Consider the following 19787-nt stretch of genomic DNA (forward strand, 5'->3'; position numbering starts at 1 on the left):
TGCTGCAAGATCCCGTGCGCTAGCATGTTGGTTTTGTTATTATCTTGTAACAACAAACCATTGTTGGGCTCCCTTATTTGCATTCTCAGCAGGAAGGCAAGGTGAATAATTTAATTCCAGCAGCCCCTGCCACGTGAGTGGACCCGTCCAAGATGCCTCCCATCCACGGAAAGACTTCGGAGGGGAATGGAAACTTACAGGAGCGATGTGAAATTGTTGCATCTCTTCCTTTAACCCCAGAGACATCTCTCGGCGGGGCTAGATACGTGTTCTTCTGCTTTACACGCATTCCTCTGACGTGGAGAGAGGGAAGGGACGGAGGAGGGGAGTGAGCCCGTGAGAAAGGCGAGCCAGGGAGTGGGAAGCAGGGGAGGGCGGTGGGAAAAATGCACACCCGGACACGGAGCTAGTCGGACCAGAAGCAGAACTGCCCCTGGCACATGAAGGAGCCCGGCTGAAAAGGGAAAGGGGAGTGGAAATTTACAGCTGCTTTGAGTGCGCGTGTGTGTGTGTGTGCGTGTGCATGCTTGGCTGTTCATTGCTGCTAACGCTTTTGCAGAGGGTAACGGTGGCTCGGCAGGAGAGGCTGGCTTCTGGAAGCTGCTTTCTCCGCCACGTGTCAGCAAGAAGGAGAAGCTGCCATTAAATGGGAGATAACTGAGAAGCACCTCTGGCTGGCCGCGCTGGCAGAGAGCTGTCTTCAGCACCTCGCCATGGAGCTGCGCTTCGCCGCTTAGGCACGCCTGGCCGCCTGCACGCAGTAAGTATTGGCCGAGATGGTCTCGCTGGAATTACATAAAGTTAAGTAATTCGACAGAACTTTCTTTTTTTTTTTTTTTTTCTAGTTAGCAATAGCGTTTCCCTAATAAAACGTCTCATTTATTTATTCTCTATAGTTACGCTGTTAGCTTTTTATAGCTTTGTAAACTGTGTTACCAGGAGTGGCTTTTTAAAGAAGGCAATCCTAAACAATACGCCTTCTGTTACATAAGGCGCTGGCTCCGTGGCCAAACACTCCGTGTCCATGGAATATCTCTGGAAATGGGTTTATTTACAGTGCGGTTTCCAAAAATAAAATATCTGCAATATATCATTTCTCTTGCTCCTCTCTGCTGACTGCCTGCAGCTGTGGGCTTGCTCTGGAGATGCAGAGGAATGAGAGCACAGCCACTTGCATAAGAAACCCCGGAGCTGCTAGGGATGCATGTAAGATGAGCGTGTGTGTGAAGTGTCACAAGAAACTGCGTATGTAAATTAACCATCTCGCTATTCATCGGCAGTGGGTCTTCTCAACCTGAAACTCTAACTCTGTGAAAGGGGCTGTTCCTCAGGTCTTTATTCAGGCAGAACTTTCACTGAGCTTTAGGGAAGTTTTCCTGAACGACGACTCTTTCTTGGACTAATTTTAGCAGTAAGGCGAAATTACCACTACAAAGAACTATTTTAATGATCGGGCTTGCTCAAGTCATGGTCAAGTTAATGCTGTTTAGAGGGGTAACACAGTTATGGAGCAAAAAGAAAACTGGTATTAATGTTCCTCACTAATGGATTTACAGGAAGTATATTCCCTCTTGGCTGCTGCCTATGTTCTTTAAATTATATTATCATTTTCCATTATTTCTACAGTTATTAATACTAGAAATGGAAATGTAACTTGGTTTCCCTTTCACTTAAGTAATTGTAAAGCTGTTAAGGGCTGTTATCTTAGGATTGTATGTACTTCAGAGACGTTAGTTAAGAGATGTCTTTCTGCACATCTGAGCTTGTGGGAGTTTTTTTCTATGGACTACAGTTAGGCATAGACTTGAATTCTTAATTTTTTAGCTTTGAAAGACTCCCACGTTGATAAATGGCAATAGGGATCGCAAATATTCTTTTCATCAATCCTGTCAAACTTAGTGGCTGTAAGATCTGCTGCTTTCTTATCTTTCTAGTTTTATTTAATATAAATGCTACTTCTGGCTAGTTTGTTAGCATCAGTGGGAGAGTCTGTGTGATACAAAAATGATTGATGCAGGTATGAGTATGGTACTACAGGATGCAATTTTTGCATGGCTTTAGAATCTGAATGTTACCCAAGATTGCTGTGTGCAAACACTGTTTTATAATAAATATTTTCTAATGATAGATGTATTAGCACAGGATTTGCTGCACTAGAAGGATGCTAGATAGCAAAGTCAAATGCTCAAAAAGTTCCTAACTTTAATTCTGGCATTTTTCTGTACCGATGTAGTCTGTTCTCTCTATCCTACTCAGGATACTTTCATAAAATTTCAGTCTTGATTTATATAATCAGGCATTTACACCTCCTTTTCCATCATATCTTTCTGGGTTTGGTTGATGAGCATCTGAGCTGTGGTGTCTGCTTCAGCACTTCAGCAGAAGCCCTGCCTCTCTGGCCTCTTTCCATCCCCTCTTTCCCATCTTGTGCTAGTAGGGCTGTTTGTAAGACCATGTGGAGAACTGGATTGGAAACCAGTTCTGACCTTTTCTTTTTTTTCCCCACCAGGCTATTTTTTGTTCACCTGCATCTGTTCCCTGATCTGGCTTACCACATGGCCCAGCCAACAACTGTACCAGTCTGGCAGAGGTTGTGCTGTAGGTGTGTGAATAGATCTGGAGCAGGATGGCACTGTCAGGGAGCAGAGAGCTCATGAAACTGTGGCCTCAGTGACCTGATAGCTATTCAGCATTTGAAAGACTATATCTTTTTGTTTTGTTCTGTTCTTTATTGAATGGACATGCAACTGAAAATACAATTATTAATTTCTTCAAGTGCTTCTATAGAGCTTTAACACACCGCTTGAGTTGAGCATCGCCATGGGTGCCTTCAGTTTCATAATAATATCATGTAGTTGCTCAATAGTGTTATTATTATTCTCATTTGTATTCTATAGAGGTAGGCAGGTTAAGGGCAGAACTGCCTAGTGATTTTCGGTCTGATCTTCAGGATGCTTACCACCTGTTAGAAGAGGTGTTTGTGGGGAAAGCAGAAAGCATTACCACAAGGTTTTGTAGGTTCCAGGTAAAGTTTCAGCCAATATCCATCTTTGTGCCAGGTGCTTTCAAGACTGGGAATTCAACAAGTAGCCAACAGCGAGGCTTATTATGAGTAAATTCCTGAGGTTTTGGAATCGTTTTGTTGCCAAGCAGAGACAGCACTCATTCAGCCTGACACAAAACTGCCCTCTCCTTTCATCTGTTTATCTTTTGTCTGCTTTGCAATGCACCTTTCAAAATCTGCAACTTGTTGAGGGTTTTCAAGAGAAGTTACTCGTGTAGCCCCGATTCCTTCTGCCTGCCAAATGAAACGTGGATTGTGTGAGGGGACTGCACGGGGAGGACAGCTCAGACTTGTCCAGGTGATCAAAAGTCTTCTATTTCCTGCGTTGAGTTCTTGACTCTGTAATTGCCACAGCCTTCCCAAATATTGTGGGAGGGAGAAATGAAGAGGGAATAAAGCATCTCTTTCACTATATAGAAACTGATTGGGCAAAATTATGAAGAAAGTCTGCTGATTCATGCCCAAAATACATGGGGGCTTAGGCACACTGAAGTAAATGGAAAATGAAGCCTCTTTTTCCACAGAAGAAAGTCTCACTCAGTACGAGTTACTGAAATATTTTTATTCTGATAAATAAGCAGATGAAGGTTAGGAACTAAGAGAAGACAGATGTCTGATACTTAAGGGAAGGGAAATTATTCTCTCATTCATTTTTGAGTAGCAAATTGCTTGTCCAGAGGAACATCTGAGAAGAATGCACTAACGGGATCACATGCTCTCATTCTTGCCTTTGTGGGCAGGAGGAAGTGTTTGTTGTTGAGCTACTTAACTGAGTCACTTTATAGTGGGATTGGCTGATGAGTAGAGTGATGTTGCTGGCTGCATTTTCCCCTCATTGCTCTTACAAGCTCAGCTGTGCTGTAATCTTTCAAGAAAGCATATGATAAAGAGCAAAGAATTCAGGGAGTGGGCCTATAAACAGAACTAGATCTATTAGTGTGCTTTATAGCTGTATCAGAAAGCTCAAATTGCAGTGATTTTATTTTTCAGTGCATTCCCTTTATGGGCAGATAAATTAGCAGAAGAGAGATTTTGAAGACTGGTAGGCTTTGGTGTCAGATGATCTAGGTTTCATTCCTGGCAAAGCCACTGATTTTTAATTTTTATGTTTTAAATGTGGCCTTTTGTAAATCTTCTGATCTTTCTGTGCTTCAGCTTCTCCCTTTGCAGAGGGGAGGGAGTAACAGCATGTATAAAGCAGTTTTGGAATTGTGTTTTCAGTCTTAATTAAATGTTTGCAGAGTTGGAGGCCTCTGAGGGCAGGCATGCTCTGAGTATAAAGGGATGTTATGTTATCTGTGACAGGCTGCTGAATATCTTAGAGCTCTCTTCTTGTAAGCCTTATATACCTCTGGATTCAACTTACAGCTTTGGTCTGTGTGAAATACATTTTTTCTTTTATCAGAATTGAACAGGCACAGCTAAACATTTAGGAAGTGTTGCTTTAAAATCGTCCTTTGGTGTTTCTGCCACTTATCTGAAATAAAATCGATGCCTTTTTCTTTTTCCCCACTAACAAGCATACTCTGAAAGTATTTTTATAAAGGTAAACCTCGTAAAAAGTGTTGGATTCCACAGCACTGGAGGCTGAATTGCTCTGCTTATACTGATGGCAACAGCAGACTTTGGAAACCACAAATCCTTGTTCAGTGCTGCCAGGGCATTTCCCCTGTGAATGGGAGAGACAACTTTGGAGGCTGTGAGAGTCAGGCCGGTGAGATACAGCTGTTTCTTTCCTTTGCCTCATAAGCCTCTTGCAAGAGTACCGGTGAAATAACATCATCCCAACTAACGCTTCAGAAGTTGGCTGTTCCCTGGTCGGAATTCAGAAGTGACTACAATGCTTTTCTGATGTTATAAAAACATATGCTGTTGAAGAAGTTTTCCATCGAATGGTTATTCCTAGAAAGCAGGAAAGAAAGGGGCTCATTCAGCTCTGTCCCTTGCTGCCAGACAACAGTGTCAAAAATTTATGAACAGATGCTCTGTGGTGTGCCTGTTGGAGCAAGTTATTTCAAAATCTCAGAGCTCCAATGGTTAGAAAGCTTTACATTTTTAGCTTACGTTTATTCGTTGGCAGATTACAGCCACTTGCTTGTGCACAAATAACATGTTATTATTATTTTAACTGAAATAACTTCTTGAGCCTCCCTGTATTTTTCTTCTAGGCTTACCCCGTTGATTTTATTTGACGTTGGGTGTTTGGTTTTGTGTACGTTGAAGTTCCATATGAAGTTTCATCAAGACTTTGTACAGACATGAATGTCTTTTGTCTTTCTACTGGAAATTACTTCCTTAATTCATTGCAGATTTGTGTTTGTCTTTCTTCTGTCTGTAAAATACCAGTGTTGTCCCCAGGTGTCTGTCATTTCTTATGGTAGTCCTCATCTTGAAGCAGATATTCTTCTGTCTGTTCTCCCGTTCTGTATTATCTGATACTTTCTACTCTTGTTTTTTATCCCATTTTATTATGTTAGTCTATCAATTTATTATTTATGACATTTATTATGTCAGGCTCTCCAGTTTTGCAAGCAGTGATATTCCAGTCTTCTTCAGTATTGATGATGTCTTCACATTTTGAGTCATCACAGTTTGTTGGTAGGATCTCAGTTGCAATGCCTCTCTAAATAAAGTTCAGTCCCCAAATTACTGTTGCCTTCTCAGAGGATCAATCTCTACTTACATGGTAATTTTCTTTCTAGTTTTTCTATTATGTTCAATTTAGCATATTTCTATGTCAGATGTATGGGGTCTACTGTATTTTCTTTGTCTAAAAATATCCTTTATTAATAATGGTTTGTAGTATGAGCTACTTCTAGTAAGCTTGTATTACCTTCTTTTCAGTTCTCATTCATCTTCATATTTCAATTATTTTTAGACTGGTTTCTTGAAAAAACAAAGCTTTGCATGGTCACAGTGTCTGTCTCTTTCTACTTCTCTTCCCATTGCAACTTTGGAACCAATTTCAAGTAACTTTGACCAAGGGATAGATGTCTTGAAAATACTGAGTTCCAGCAAAAAATCCCAAAATGACAATAAGCAATAAAGGGAATAGGGAATTTAAACCAGATTAGTACATCTACTGAAGAGAAAAGCTTCCAGGTAAAGTTTGGAGAACAGAGAGTTGGTATAAAGAAGAGGACAGGGCAGAAGTGCTGCAGCTGCAGGAGCTAATGTAATGCTTTCTTAGATGCTGGAGAATCCAGTCATGAGAAACAAATTTTGGAGGTAAGGAGCCCTCATTTTGCCATGTGCCCTGTGGAATAGCCAGCCTAAGACGAAGTTGTACAGCTTCCAGATGTCAGCAAAGCACTTTTACCAGCACTTGCTTCTGTCTGTAATTGTGAACAGCATGTGCCCCTAAGACATTCCTACATGGAAAAGCCAAAGGGACTTGAATCTGACTGTAACCTGCAGCTGCCAGTGTTCTCTGAAGTGATGGAGCCTCTCTTGCCAGATGCTGATATGGATTAAAACCCATGTCCTGAAAAGGGGTAAATCCAAGGCAGTTCTTTGCGCATCTGGGACTCTTAATGGCTGTAATTCCCCCTTTTTCTCCATATCTTCCTCCACTTGCAAGCAGTGGATGTTTTGCTTTGTATGTAAGACTGATAAATGAAGTGAAGCAGAGACTTGGCTCTGCTTAGCGGAGGGATGAACTAAACAGTCTCTTGAGTCCCTTCCTGCCATATTATCAGAAATTTTGCTGTTGTGATTAGGACAGTGGTAGGCTATGAGATGAATAGGAATGATCATTTGTCACTGAGCAGTGCTGTGGTTACTCAATAGTTAGATGAACCATACAGAGGAAAAGTGCTAGCCTGGCTACTGGGGTGTTTTGGCAGCATCAGTGATTATTTAAATACACTGGACTTTAGACAGCTATGTAAGTTACTTTTTTGGGGGGACATGCTTGTAATTCATAGCCAACATCAGTTAGAAACATCAGTTAGAAATGTGGACTTCGTTTTCTTAAATCTCAGAACATTTAGGTTACGACTGCCTCAATTTAAAAAAAAAAAAAAAAAAAAAAAAAAAAGAAAAACTCAAAATATCTTCCCCTTTGCTTTTCCTTATGTGGAGACCTGCCAGAGGGGAAGATGAAAGGATGTCTTAAGCAATCTGAATAAACCTACCACACCTTGGTGATTATTTTTTTTTTCTTTCTCTAAAATGCAGCATGCCAGCTAAGCTCCTGCTCTCCAAATCTCTTACATCTTCATATCCTCGTGCCTTGTCTTCATGGGTAATAAAAACACGCAGATTTAGGCCCTTTTGTAGCTGTGTCATGAAGAACTGATCTGACTGCAGAACATGTGAGGTGGTTATAGGGTGCTTGGCACTTGCTAGCAGCTTACAAACAAATTTATTGTATAATACTGCCTTTGCCTACAAGTATGAAGTAAGCTAACTGGTGAGAGGCCCAGTCTTTTCCGGTGCTTGTGTGTAGCTGAACATGCCCAAATGAGTTAGTCACGAGTATACCCAGCCTTCAGTCTTGCACGTTGGCAAGTTGAGGTGTGACTCTGCTCTGTTGCTAATCGGATGCTGCTGCCAAAAATCACAGTTTTGAGCTCGATGGGAGCAGCGCTAAGCGCTCGTTTTGACTCCTTAGCTGAGAGCTTAGCCAAGTATTGAAGGTTATGTAGCCAAAACTGCAAAAATAAAAATTAGTTTGAACCAAACCATGAGTTTGAAAATGGAAATCTGAAGGAGGAGAGCTTTCAGAACTTGAACATGAAAATATTTCTGTGAAACTAACCTAGCAACAACTGAGAAGCTATATACAAATTCATGTACTCTTGACATTATTAAGGAACTTTTGGTTCAAAGATGATATTTAAAAATATTTCCTTTGTGTCATAGAAACTGTTCTTGTAAAGATAATCTGCAAATATTTTGAAATGTTTTTAATAAGATGTTAGGACAGAATCTGTATAGCTTTTTTTTTAATACTCCTCTGTGGTTTGAATTTTATACTTGACTGTTTTATGTGATTGCTATTTATATTTGTAAAAGAATGTATATGTAATCGAAGTATTAGTTCCATAGGAATTTTGGGATTAATAAAATATGGATATATGGCACGAGTGGGATCATACTTCATGTTAGACTCTGAAGTTTTTTGGTAGTAACGACAGAGCACAAGAGGATAGCGTTCATTTGGGACTACTGGGAAGTCATTGCACAGTTCTGTTTTTTTAAAAATATATGTCGTGTATTGTACTAATTTAATTCTCTCCTTTAAAACTGCTTGGATAAAGCTTTTTTATCGTAAGAGTTGAAAAAGAACAAGGAAATGGAAGTGATTTGTGTATGTATTTGTGCTTTCACAGCTAATCTTACAAATGTGTGAGAGAAGGGTTGATGACAATGGTTGTCTTTTGTTGTGGGAAGAGATGAAAATATGAGCTTATTTTGGCCTTTTTTTTTCCTCCTCTTCATGTTGTACAAGCTGAAATGGAGAACAGGGCTGTGCTCTCCCTGTAAAGTGTTACTGGCCTAACCAGAGCACATCCATAGTCTGTCTGCTGACTTCAGTAGATCTTTGTATCAGACTCTAAGCCAGAGCTATGGGAGTTTACCACTTAATGCTTTGTAGGATCATAAACTAAGCTACTTGGTTTCTTCCATGTATAAATACAGTGGTTTAGTGTTTGCCTTTCCAGCCATCCAGAGGAGGAATGCTTTAAATTAAACAAGCAAACATTTTCATTGAAATGCTCAGTCTTTAATTTAAATGTCAGGAAAACATGTGTCCATGTTTGGGCCTGATCCTCTATTTCTTACTTAATTCAGGCAATGCTTTACATAAGTGAGATCTGACCCACGGGTACTGATGGATTCTTGAAGTCTGTCAGACTTAGGGAGTAGCCTAAACTGCTTTATATCAAGAACCTTTAGACCAAAAAAGAAAAGCAGCTGAAGAAGAATGAGTGATGGCTGATAAGCTTTTTGCAATGTTTTAAACAAAGGATGTTTTTAGTGTGCTGGGGTCTAAAGTTAGTTACTGTGCATCGCAGTGGAACTGGTAAAGCTTGAAAGAAACCAGTATCAGAAATCTAGGAGTCTGCCAGATATTCATTGTCCAAAATATGTTGGATGTATGCATACAGACTCAGTGGAGCACTGAACTGTAGGTCTGAGGCTTTAGGAAGCATCCAGCTCCTGCACAGGTGCTGGGTAGTTTTCCACATGCTAATGTTGGTTGTTGAATTCCCAATGAACCTGCAATGACTGTATCTGAGGACTTTTACCTGCTTAGCTGAAGCAAAATATTGTGACTGAGGCATAACCTTTTCTTGTTCATAATGTTTGTGTGTTTTTATTGCATTTTTTTTTTTGTATAAACCTTAAAAGCTATTTTTGTTTCTCATTTGGTTTAAGGCAGTCCTCTTCTATACTGAAAGAAGAAATCCAGGTGAAGAAAAAACATGCCTTTGTTTAGTAAATCGCACAAAAATCCTGCTGAGATTGTGAAAATTCTGAAAGAAAACATGGCCATATTGGAAAAACAAGAAAAAAAAACAGACAAGGTATGAGGTAATGTTGTAGACAACTGATAAGGGTTTTATGCTGGGGAAACTGCAGAATGAAGGGAATGAAATTGTGTTCGCTCACTGCCCTGATTCTGCAAGCACTTCCACATGTAAGTAGCTTTATGTTTGAACAGTTCTACTGAAACCAGTGAGCTTGCATAAGTAGAGGACAACAGATCTGGGGGTCAAAAAGAAAATGTTGAGATCCAGAAGCCTTATCCAAAAAGATCTACTACTTTGAATAGCAATGCATCTAGCAAAGCAGCATGGAGGACTATTTGAAAGTTATTATCCTATTAATTGTTCTAGCAGGATAACGAATGAGACTGCCAATTAATGTGTAGGTACCCCCAGAGCAAAACTTACTTCTGATGAACATTGTTCACATAAAGCATCAAACCTGTATGTATGAGGTCTCACTGTATCAGTACTTCCTAAATGTGCTCTGCTTCTTTGTATTCTAATTATAGTGCTGGGTTTTTGATAATATTACTGCTGTCCTTTATCTCTGTGATACAGACCTGAATTATTTTTACTACTCTACTACTCAATGACCAGTTAAGAAGGCACACCCCACTATAGAACATGATTTTAATTAATAACAAACTACTTTTGGATTAGATCTGAGTGACTGTGGAGCAGAAGTAGCTGACAATTTTGCATTAGCACAGTTCTTCTGCAGCTGATGTTTGTGTTTGCATGTTGTCTTCCTCCCACCTTGTGCAGGAGTTTGTGTTAGAATGAGCCAAAACTACAAGGTAAGCACAGTTGCCTCTGCATCCAAAGTGAAATTCGCTGGAAACTTTTAGGTTCAAAGCAAGTAGCTCGGAGCATGTTAATTATGTAACATCAGTCACGTGGATTTCAGTGAGGCCTCTGGTATTTGATGTCTCATGCTGAAATACCTTCAGTTAACTGAAAAAGCACTGGGAGAATGTGACTCTGAACTAAAACTTAAATAAATAAATAAATCGGCAGCGTCTGTCCTCCCCTTCTGAATTCATTCTTCAGAACCTGATTAAAGACGACATTCAAAGCAGAAGCTCTAGACTCAGGTTTCTTTTTTGATTTGCTTTGCAGTATGACTCCTCTGAATTGTGGTTTTGAGCTGGGTTTTGGTGGTGTTTTTTTTATTTTATTTTGGATGTTAGTAACAAAGTAGGAGAAATTCAGACTTCTTAGAAAATGGAGAACTGAATGTAATTTTTTCATTAAACTCATAACAGCTGGTGTGTGTTTTCCTCACAAAGTGGAAGATGTGGGAGATTTCCCCTAGCTGTTTAGGGTGGAGACAGCTTGTGAATTTACTAATGATGCTTATTCTACATGTGATTGAATGGGATGCAAACAGGCCATTTAAAATATCTAAAAGTCCTAATCTGGCAGACTCACCTGAACTGTGAATTCTGTGAATTGTGTTCATCTGAATGATCCTGTGTTATTAACACTTTGGCAGCCAGCTTAACTGACGAGTCCATGCTGTCTTTGAGGGGAGCATTCTGCTGTCCTTGCACAGCCCACTTGTCTCACCTACTGGTTGTGCCTGGCTGGCATTCGTGTGGCCATGAGAGGGGTGAGGATCAGGGAAATGTTCAGCCTGGTGACTCTGTCCATGTCCCCCCTGCCACGCATACATCATTTTTCTCTAGGTTGAGAGAGGAGGGGGGGGACAAGGTGTTAGTTCAGCTTCAAGACATTAAGTCAAGAAAGCAGCCCTGCTTTGGATGGCATTTACACATATGCCTACATGGCTTGTTGGATCAGGACCTTGTGCTCCGATGCAGAGGAAGCACAAAGGGCCTTTCTCCCTTTGAAGGAGAAGATCAGAGGTTCGTCAGTAATGCTACCATGCATCCGAAGCATTGCAATGAGCTGCTCTGAAATGCATCCTACTTGCTAATGAAGGTAGCCTGATTAATGGTTCTGAGTTCAGGAAGGTAAACCATAAGGAAATATTTTCAGTGCTGTGACAATGATAAGTTTAAAAAATGTTAGGGAAAGTAATTCTTGCTAAAACAGTCACTATTATGTCTCTTACTAGACATACAGGGTTTGTGGGCTCAGTAGACCTGTGTTTGAATACTGGTTGGATTTTGAATTGGGAAAGAAAAGGTGGTGGCACTTTTAATGGTGCACAAGTTTTCAAAATTTACTCACTCAAACTATACTAATGGATAACGTTGTTTTGTCTTAAATATGATTATAGAAAATTTAATGAAAACAAGAGCAAAGAAAAAGTATAATACTGCACTCTGTGCTCTGCAGAGGCTTGTAAGATGTTGAAATTTCTCTCCGATTTATGTTCCAAAGGAAGAGTCTTAAACTTTGATAAAAGGACCCAGAGTTCTGTCTCCTTCCTGCAAGACCCACAGACCCTTGATATCCAAAAGCTGCCCAAGGATTTTTAGACCCAGTGGGCCTATGAACAAAGAAGTTTTGGGGGTCAGGGCTCTCCCATTTTTTCAGATTTCTGAGAAAACTGGAGAGGTGCCTCATCATAAATTTGAGGTTCCCAGGACTAGCAGGAATGCCACTCCACAGCATCCCTGGCGTTGCTTGCTTGCAAAACTGCTTCCAACTAGAACTTGCCTCAGATACTTAAACAAGATGTATCCTGTGACAGTTCAGTTGTTATTGTAGTACAGCAAATGTAGCATGTGGGCTGAGACAGCTAAAAGCTGCTAATAAACTTCAAATTGACAGAGAAGAGTGGCAAGGCCTAAGTAACTGCAAGCCTGGAGGAGAACTTCCCCATTCCCTTTCCTGAGCTGAGAATCTTAAGTATGAGGTGAAAATGCCATGGGCTGGGGCTGTACGAGGCTGACAGTTCAAATAAAGCCTCGTGCAACTTTCAGCAGGAGCCATCTGTGCTCTGGAGGGGCTATTTTTAAATAATGCAGAAATGATCATTCCTCCCAAGCTATGCAGTGCTCAGGTAGAAGGAGCCTGTCAGCAAACTGGGGAAGACTTTTTGAGTAATGGGAAGAGGGGCAAAGACACAACTTGATAGATAGGGCTACTTGGAAGTGTAAAGGCAATTATATGTCTTTTCCGAGATACATTTCTGCATACACACATAATATACAGAAGTTTGCCCTCTTTCTTAATGATGCTTATTGTTAGTCGTAGAATAGGGCCCATTCAGACTTTGACTGAGCTATTGACTGGACTAGCATCTGTCTCCTTAGATAAGGATTGAGTTTGACCCAGTTCTTCCACATATTTTTTTAATCCATTAATGTGTGCAGTGTTGCCATAATGCTCTTTAAACATTCCCAACTGAAAAGTAGGCCAAGTTGGAATGTTCCTTCCTTAGTTTTTATTTTATGGGTCTTTTATTTTTGTTTGCTTGCATGTGTGTTTAAAGCTTTTGCCATTTTCTAAGCTGCATTCTGAAAGCTGACAGCACAGGTCGAGAAGTGCTACCACGCATGGTTCCTCTTTCTGTGAAGTGCTCTTTCTAACACCTTATTTTTTCTTTGATTTTTTTAATAGCATCTACTTTATAGAAGCTATTGCAGCAATGGAAAAGCAAATGTAACAATTACAGGATTAAGTAGGCTAAGACAGCTGAAAAGCATACTAAAGCCTTCCTTGTGAAGCATCCTCCTTTTCCAACATCTGCAATAAATGAGGTATTCCTATGACACGTACAGTTGCTGACATCATGTTCAGACTTTGATGCAGTGAAGAACAATTAATTATATGTTATTACAGAATTCTATAAATCTCATGAAAAGTTATTCTCAGTCATGTTGAACCAAACTTGCTTGTATTTAATGAGAAATATCCATTCTGGAATTAACTAGAAAAGCAAGGAAATATTGAACAACCTAGGAAAGGAAGCCTTTGGGTTTTAGACCCTGTACCTCGTCTCACTTTCTGGCACAGACTGCTGTATCAGAGGACGTGCGTAAACAGGGAGCATGGAAGAGAAACCCTGATAGCAGCACAGAGGTCAGCACATTGTTGAACCTGAGGAAAGACAACCGGTGACATACTAGTTAATATATTACTGTGAATGCTATTGTGTGTTTTGTCGATGGATGTTGTAAAATGACATTAATGGAGCAGATGCTTGATCCATCTCACAAAAAAAGAGGGTGACATCTCATCTCCTTGAAATCTTGTGTTCAGCCACAAGTCTGGTCACCGTAAAGCCCTTCAGGTTGCACACAAGATGTCCCCGAGGCATGTCCCTGAAAACATCCCGCTCTTGCTGCTAACCAAACACGCTGGGGTGTGGCAGCCCTGACTCAGTGCCATCTGCAGTGCCTACAGGTTTGGTAACATTTTCTGAACCCACGCTTCAACAAAAGCCTTCCAAGTGTCACATGCTTTTAATTCAGGATGGGAAGCGGATCTGGGGTTGGTTGAAACTTGGCCTAGACTTCTGTGTGCTTGGCCCTAAGCTGTCTGGGCTTGGCCTAGATGTCCTGAAAGATTTGCAGTTTTTGGTAGCTGGTTCAAGCCTTGGGTTTGTCATGGACCCTAAAAACCCAATGAGTTAGAGCTCATCCAGGGCTCTGCGCTGAGTGGTTTCTGACAGGCAGAGCCACAGGCTGCAGCATTTTTAATTGGTATTCGGAAACGTAGTAAAGCTAGATGTAAAATAACTCAAAGCATCTAGTTTCTTCCCCTTTCACTTACATTTTTTTCTAACAAGACTGCCTGTTCAGGTCAGTGTAATCTGACCTCCATTTCATCTCCATGTACTGTAACACATTCACTGCTCTTCAGAAGGGTCAGGAGAGCAGCATTTTAATACAGCTACAGTTAAGAGTCTTAAAAAATTTCCATAACATTCTTTTTAAATCAATAAATCCTGCTGTCTTATGTATGACCAATGAAGCCATTACCAGAGCATTTTCATCTTCCTCCTGCACTGATAGGGCAATGGGGAAGCTGTGTGTAAGATGAGGTGCATGCAGAGGACAGGATGTGCATTTGCATGGACAAGCGATTGGATGACTATCACAAATGCTAATACCAGTGGACTCGATTCTGCAGCTGCCAAAGCCAGTTGCAAAATTGCCTTTGACTTCATTGCTGTACACTGAAACAAAGCGAATAAGATAAGAAGGGCTTGGCGCCCCTTCCTTCTAACTCTGCACAAAATTCACATGCCCTGGGACTTTGTGGCATGTTTTGTTTCAGCTTCCCCATTCTGCCAAGGCCTGTTGTTGCTCTTAGAGGTGGGAGAAACTCTAGATACTATCAGGCGCTAGTGCTGAGAGCTTAAAGCTTGTCTCTTCCGTTTTCTTTTCCATTTCTAAGCACCTTACAACCTTTAGTTCTGCCTTAAGTGCAGGATTAACAATGGGAAAGGAATTTATGTCCAGGTGGGGCGACCCTATCTCTTTCATGTAATCATATTGCCTCTTAGAACTTTAATTATTGTGCCTGCTTTACTAGGTTGTCCTTGCCAGCCTCCTTGAGTAATAGGCCATAATGTTTTGCTAAATGTCAGAATTCAGCTTCCTGATCCAAAACGTTCTGCTGAAGTCTACAGTTTCTTCCTGTATATCCTTTTAGCTTGAAATTGCATCAAGAGTAAGTCAGTTCAGATGTTCCTGAATTCTCCATTATGCTGTTACGGTTGGTCATGAATGTTATGTTGAGTCCCTGTAAGAATAGGCCATTCTGACCTGTAACATAGGTACATATGTGTGAAACCTCTGACCTGCCTGTAAAGCAGGTAACACAGAGACAATCCACTGATAGCATTGAAAGTTGCATTTCAGGTAGAGGAGCAGCTCAGACTGATGATTAATTCAAGGCCTGATGCTTTTTCCCCTTGTGGTTTTTGTATTCTTCCTTGAAGAGGAGTAAAAAGATGCAGTGAATCTACATTCACAGAAGGGTTTAGGTTGGAAGGGACCGTAATGATCACCTATTCCAACCCCCTGCCATGGGCAGGGACACCTCCCACCAGACCAGGTTGCCAAAAGCCCCATCCAGCCTGGCCTTGAACACTTCCAGGGATGCATCCACAGTTTCTCTGGGCAACCTGTGCCAGGGTCTCACCACCCTCATAGTAAAGGATTTCTTCTAAATATCTAATCTAAACCCTACCCTCGTTTAGTTTAAAGCCATAACTCCATGTCCTGTCACTCCACTGGCAAAGAGTCCCTCCCCAGCTTTCTCGCAGAGGCCCCTTAGGTTCTGGAAGGCCACTGTAAGGTCTCCCTGGAGCCTTTTCTTCTCCAGGCTTGAACAACCCTAACTCCCTCAGCCTGTCTTCATAGGAGAGGTGCTCCAGCCCTCTGATGATCTTCGTGGCACTCCTCTGGACTCTCTCTAATACTTCTATGTTCTTTTTGTGCTGTTTGGCCCAGACCTGGATGCAGCACTCCAGGAGTGGTCTCATGAGAGCAGAGCAGAGGGGGAGAATCATTTCCCTCGCCCTGCTGGCCATACTTCTTTTGATGCAGCCCAGGATATGGTTGGTTTCTGGGCTACAAGCACACATTGCACAATGGGAGATCCATCTGCCTCTTTGACAAGCATAACAGATCTGGATCACAAATGCGTAATAGGACATGTTTAGGATAAAGGTGAAATTGGTGTAAATAGCAAAGAAAAAGCAAAGGGCAAGGTTTATAAGCAGAGGTAACTTCTATTAGCCATATTGGAAGGGCTAGAAATTAAAGTTGTTAAAGTTAGGGATTCCTGATAAAGCATTGCTGTGATGTGCTTTGGGTTTTTTCAAAAACTGCCTTTGTGAAGTTTTTGTTTCTGAAGTAGAATGCTTGCTTTTTTTTTTTTTTTTCCCGCTATGTTATTCACAAGCAGTTACAGATAAGACAGCTTACCCTTTGAGTATGGAAAATACATAATTACGTGATTACAGGAATAAAAATTCAGCTTTCTGCATGAACAACGGATAAGACTTTTGTTTTAACCTTTCACGCTACCCTTTAAAATCTCCCTGGAAGATTTTACAAGAACAGAAAAATTTTAAGACCTGTAGGATTTCTTCATAATCCCTTAATGAAAAACACAAGGCGCTCCTTATTGCAGTGTCTTGTATAACTGTAAAATATAGAGAAAAATGTAACTTTTCATGCAGCATTCCCAGCTTTTCCAAGCCTGTTAAACTGCTGTCCTAAGAACATTGTTACGCACTTTGGCCTTCCCACAGAGATCAGTCCAAAATAGGTAAAACTAAAAAATAGTCTTCTAGATATAGCAAAGCAAGTTAGACTGAAGAACCCAGTATTAGTTCTGTGGCAAAGGAAAATTAAGATGTTTCATAAGACTGGAGTGCTGAAATATTTAATTATAGGCATAGCATTACCCATCCTGAAATAATGAGTGAACCTCTGCAACAAAGTCACCTGGTCTTCAGACTTCTGTTAAGCTGCAGATAGGAGAGAAAGTCTTTGAGATCTTGAAGAAAGGAGAGGAAGATATTTTTTTTTCCCAAATAGAATTTCAGGGTATCATTTCTTCAGGAACTTCTTTATGTTATGATCCTGTTAAGTCAACAGCAACAAGGCTTCGTTTTGCAAGGGAAGCAAGCTTAAGACCAAGCATCTTCAACACATAAGTTTCCAGCTCTCACTGCTGAAGCTGTTGATAGGTTTGGAAAGACACATTAATGCTGACAAAACCCCAGCTTTATCAACAGGAGAGGTTGAGCATGTTTATAATTTAACTTAGAGAATTAATGTATGCTTATCTCTTCTGTCAGTTCTCCATCTCTAAGGCTATTGCCCATTAGACAGCCCAGTAAGGTTAGTAGGCTGATCAAAGCAAGAGCTGTTATGTTTCAATATTTACACAAAACATTTTATTTCTAAATGGACTCTCAAACTTTCTGTGAGTTGCTGGTCACAGAAAACTATGCTCTATGAGTAATAAGTTATTTTTTGCTGGAAAAAAAAACCAACTTGTTAGTCCTGTGTTGGGCCAAAGTAAAGAAGAAATGGCCATTGCTGGAAAACTTGCCTTCATTGCACAGGTCAGTACAGGTTGTGCTCTCCTTCATTTCCTTTACATAGCTATTTCAAATCAGTCCTGTAACTCACTCATGGCTTGTCCATGTACCCACACTGAATTTTACAATGTTCTGGAGTGGCATTGGATCCTCCCAAGTTTGGGTGTTGTGAACTGAGATAACAGTAGTGCTTGCATGGCAGAAATGAAGACTAGAAGCCTTCAATTTGCTTTAGGAGGTTGAGATCCTGATGCCTGTGCAGTGACAGCAACACAACCATTAAATTGATGCACATGCTGGGAATCGGCTTGCATTTAATTTTTTCTTTGTTGTCCCTGTCTGCAACTTATTTGTCCAAAGTTCAGCACATGCCACTTTTGACACTTGCATGCAATAAGTATATAAGCTTAGGACTTGTGTTCAGTTGTCTCTCTCTCTTTCCTATACTCCCACACCAACATCTCTAAAATATAAAGAAATAAATTCAATCATGATGTACAGGACTCATGCCTAGAGGAGAATGATCTAATAGTTCTGAAAAACTGATTGTGCTTAGTTACAAGAATGAGGAAAATGGGTAACATCCTTACAAGTTTCATGAAACCTTTTCTTTTGCTCTGGGACTTCTGAAGTGACAGCTGCCGTACTTGATTTTTGTTGTTGTTGCCACTGATGTAAGGTAAATTGCAGTACATAAGGCATAGTAGACTTCAGTTTTTCTATCAAATCTCTCCTTTTGTCACAAAATTTATGTTTGTGGCATTGCTGGGGGGAAGAACGTCTTGCTGAGGGTTTTGCTGGTTAGTGTTTTTTTCATGTTTTCTTTAAAAAGGTCAGGACCAGTCTGGCTTCGTATGAGAAGTTCTGTAGCAATGTTTCTGTTGTCATTTATGTTCAATGTATTCGAGTGAATATATTTGGCTTTATTGTTTCTTTTGGACAAATCTGGGATCTTTGGATCTTGGAATGACTTTTTCTTCAGAGTCTTGCGCAAGTTTCCATCCCAGACACAGTGCTTATCTACTTAGGGTATTATTCTAAAAAAAATAGTAAGATTAAGTGGAAATGTCAAAGTGGAGAGTGGAAGTGGCTGTTAATTCACAAATCTGTGCTTGGGACTATGATTTTGCTACAGGTAGATTATAAGGGATAGAGGTAGAAGAGCAGTCCTTCGATTTGACCATAGCTTTTGGTAGAGGCTTGAATGTCAAACCACAGAATATCCAGAGGATATAAAGAAGGAGGAAGTTAAATATGAAATGTAAATTGCACGTACAAAAGCAAAAAAGGTGAGCGGATGGGATGGCAGATTGATCAGAGAAACACAGCTCCATTTGGGCCCCGTTGTGCCCATCAACACTACAATGTTCTGTCGTTTCTTTCTCCTCCAGCACTTTACTTTTTGGCCTCATTTTGAGAACAAAACAAAAAAGCAGAGTATTGCAGGCTTTTCCTACACATCAGAAAGGACTACTTATACTTTAAAGGAGAGGTATTAATTTTTTTACCCACAGAATGCCAGAGATATTCACACTCTACCAAGAAGAATGGGTGAAAAGCCAAAAACGTATGGGTTTTCCTTTGGTATGAAAATATTTGCACAGTTCTTATAAAGATTTAGAGCTTTAGTTTACAAGATAGCACCCCCGTTGTTAATCCCATCTGTACTCTGTGGGATATCTCTAGTGACATACCACTAGCGTTTGTGATAAAAATAGGCTCTTCTACCGAACTGCATTAAGGAACAAAAAAGACTTCTGCTGTGGTTAAAGTTACCACATAGTCATACTCATTTACATGCCACTCATGCTGGCCTGTCTAAACTAGAAAACTGTGAATAGGTACAGACAGACTGGGGGAGATGCTTTCTGCTGTCCAAAATGGATGCTTGAATCATCCAGGTAGATGTGACGTGAAGGTGGCTTTTTTTTTCAGTTTATACTAACGTGAATAAATTCTGTGATGTAAGTCAATATTGAAGTGTTTGGAGATCAGCAGCACTTGGGAGATGTTTCTCCTGAGCACTGCGGGGTTGTTTTATGGAGATTGATGTGGTGACATTTGGAAGCATGACATTTTCCCTTTCAGTTTATGTGAGAGACGTATTGAAATTATCGATCTGGCTTTGAACATCCATTAATGTCCAATTAGCTTTTACAAATGACTGTTTTTTTGTTTTTGTTTTTGTTTTTTTTTTCTCTGTGTATTGTTTTGTATTTTTTTCCTGCTTAGCTACTGAAAC

General features: G+C 40.4%; 1 protein-coding gene across 1 annotated transcript in view; it reads left to right on the forward strand.

Moving 5' to 3' along the window:
* The first annotated feature begins 417 nt into the window (after positions 1–417).
* Positions 418–19787, forward strand: part of CAB39L (calcium binding protein 39 like) — a 46929-nt gene continuing 27559 nt past the window's right edge. Inside the window, exons 1-2 of the mRNA XM_084281608.1 lie at positions 418–760; positions 9452–9600. Of these exons, the coding sequence (XP_084137734.1) occupies positions 9499–9600 (102 nt within the window). The 5' untranslated portion in view covers positions 418–760; positions 9452–9498. The remainder of the gene's footprint in view (positions 761–9451; positions 9601–19787) is intronic.

This window comes from Netta rufina (genome assembly GCF_964035555.1).
Source record: "Netta rufina genome assembly, chromosome: 1".
NCBI lineage: Eukaryota > Metazoa > Chordata > Aves > Anseriformes > Anatidae > Netta > Netta rufina.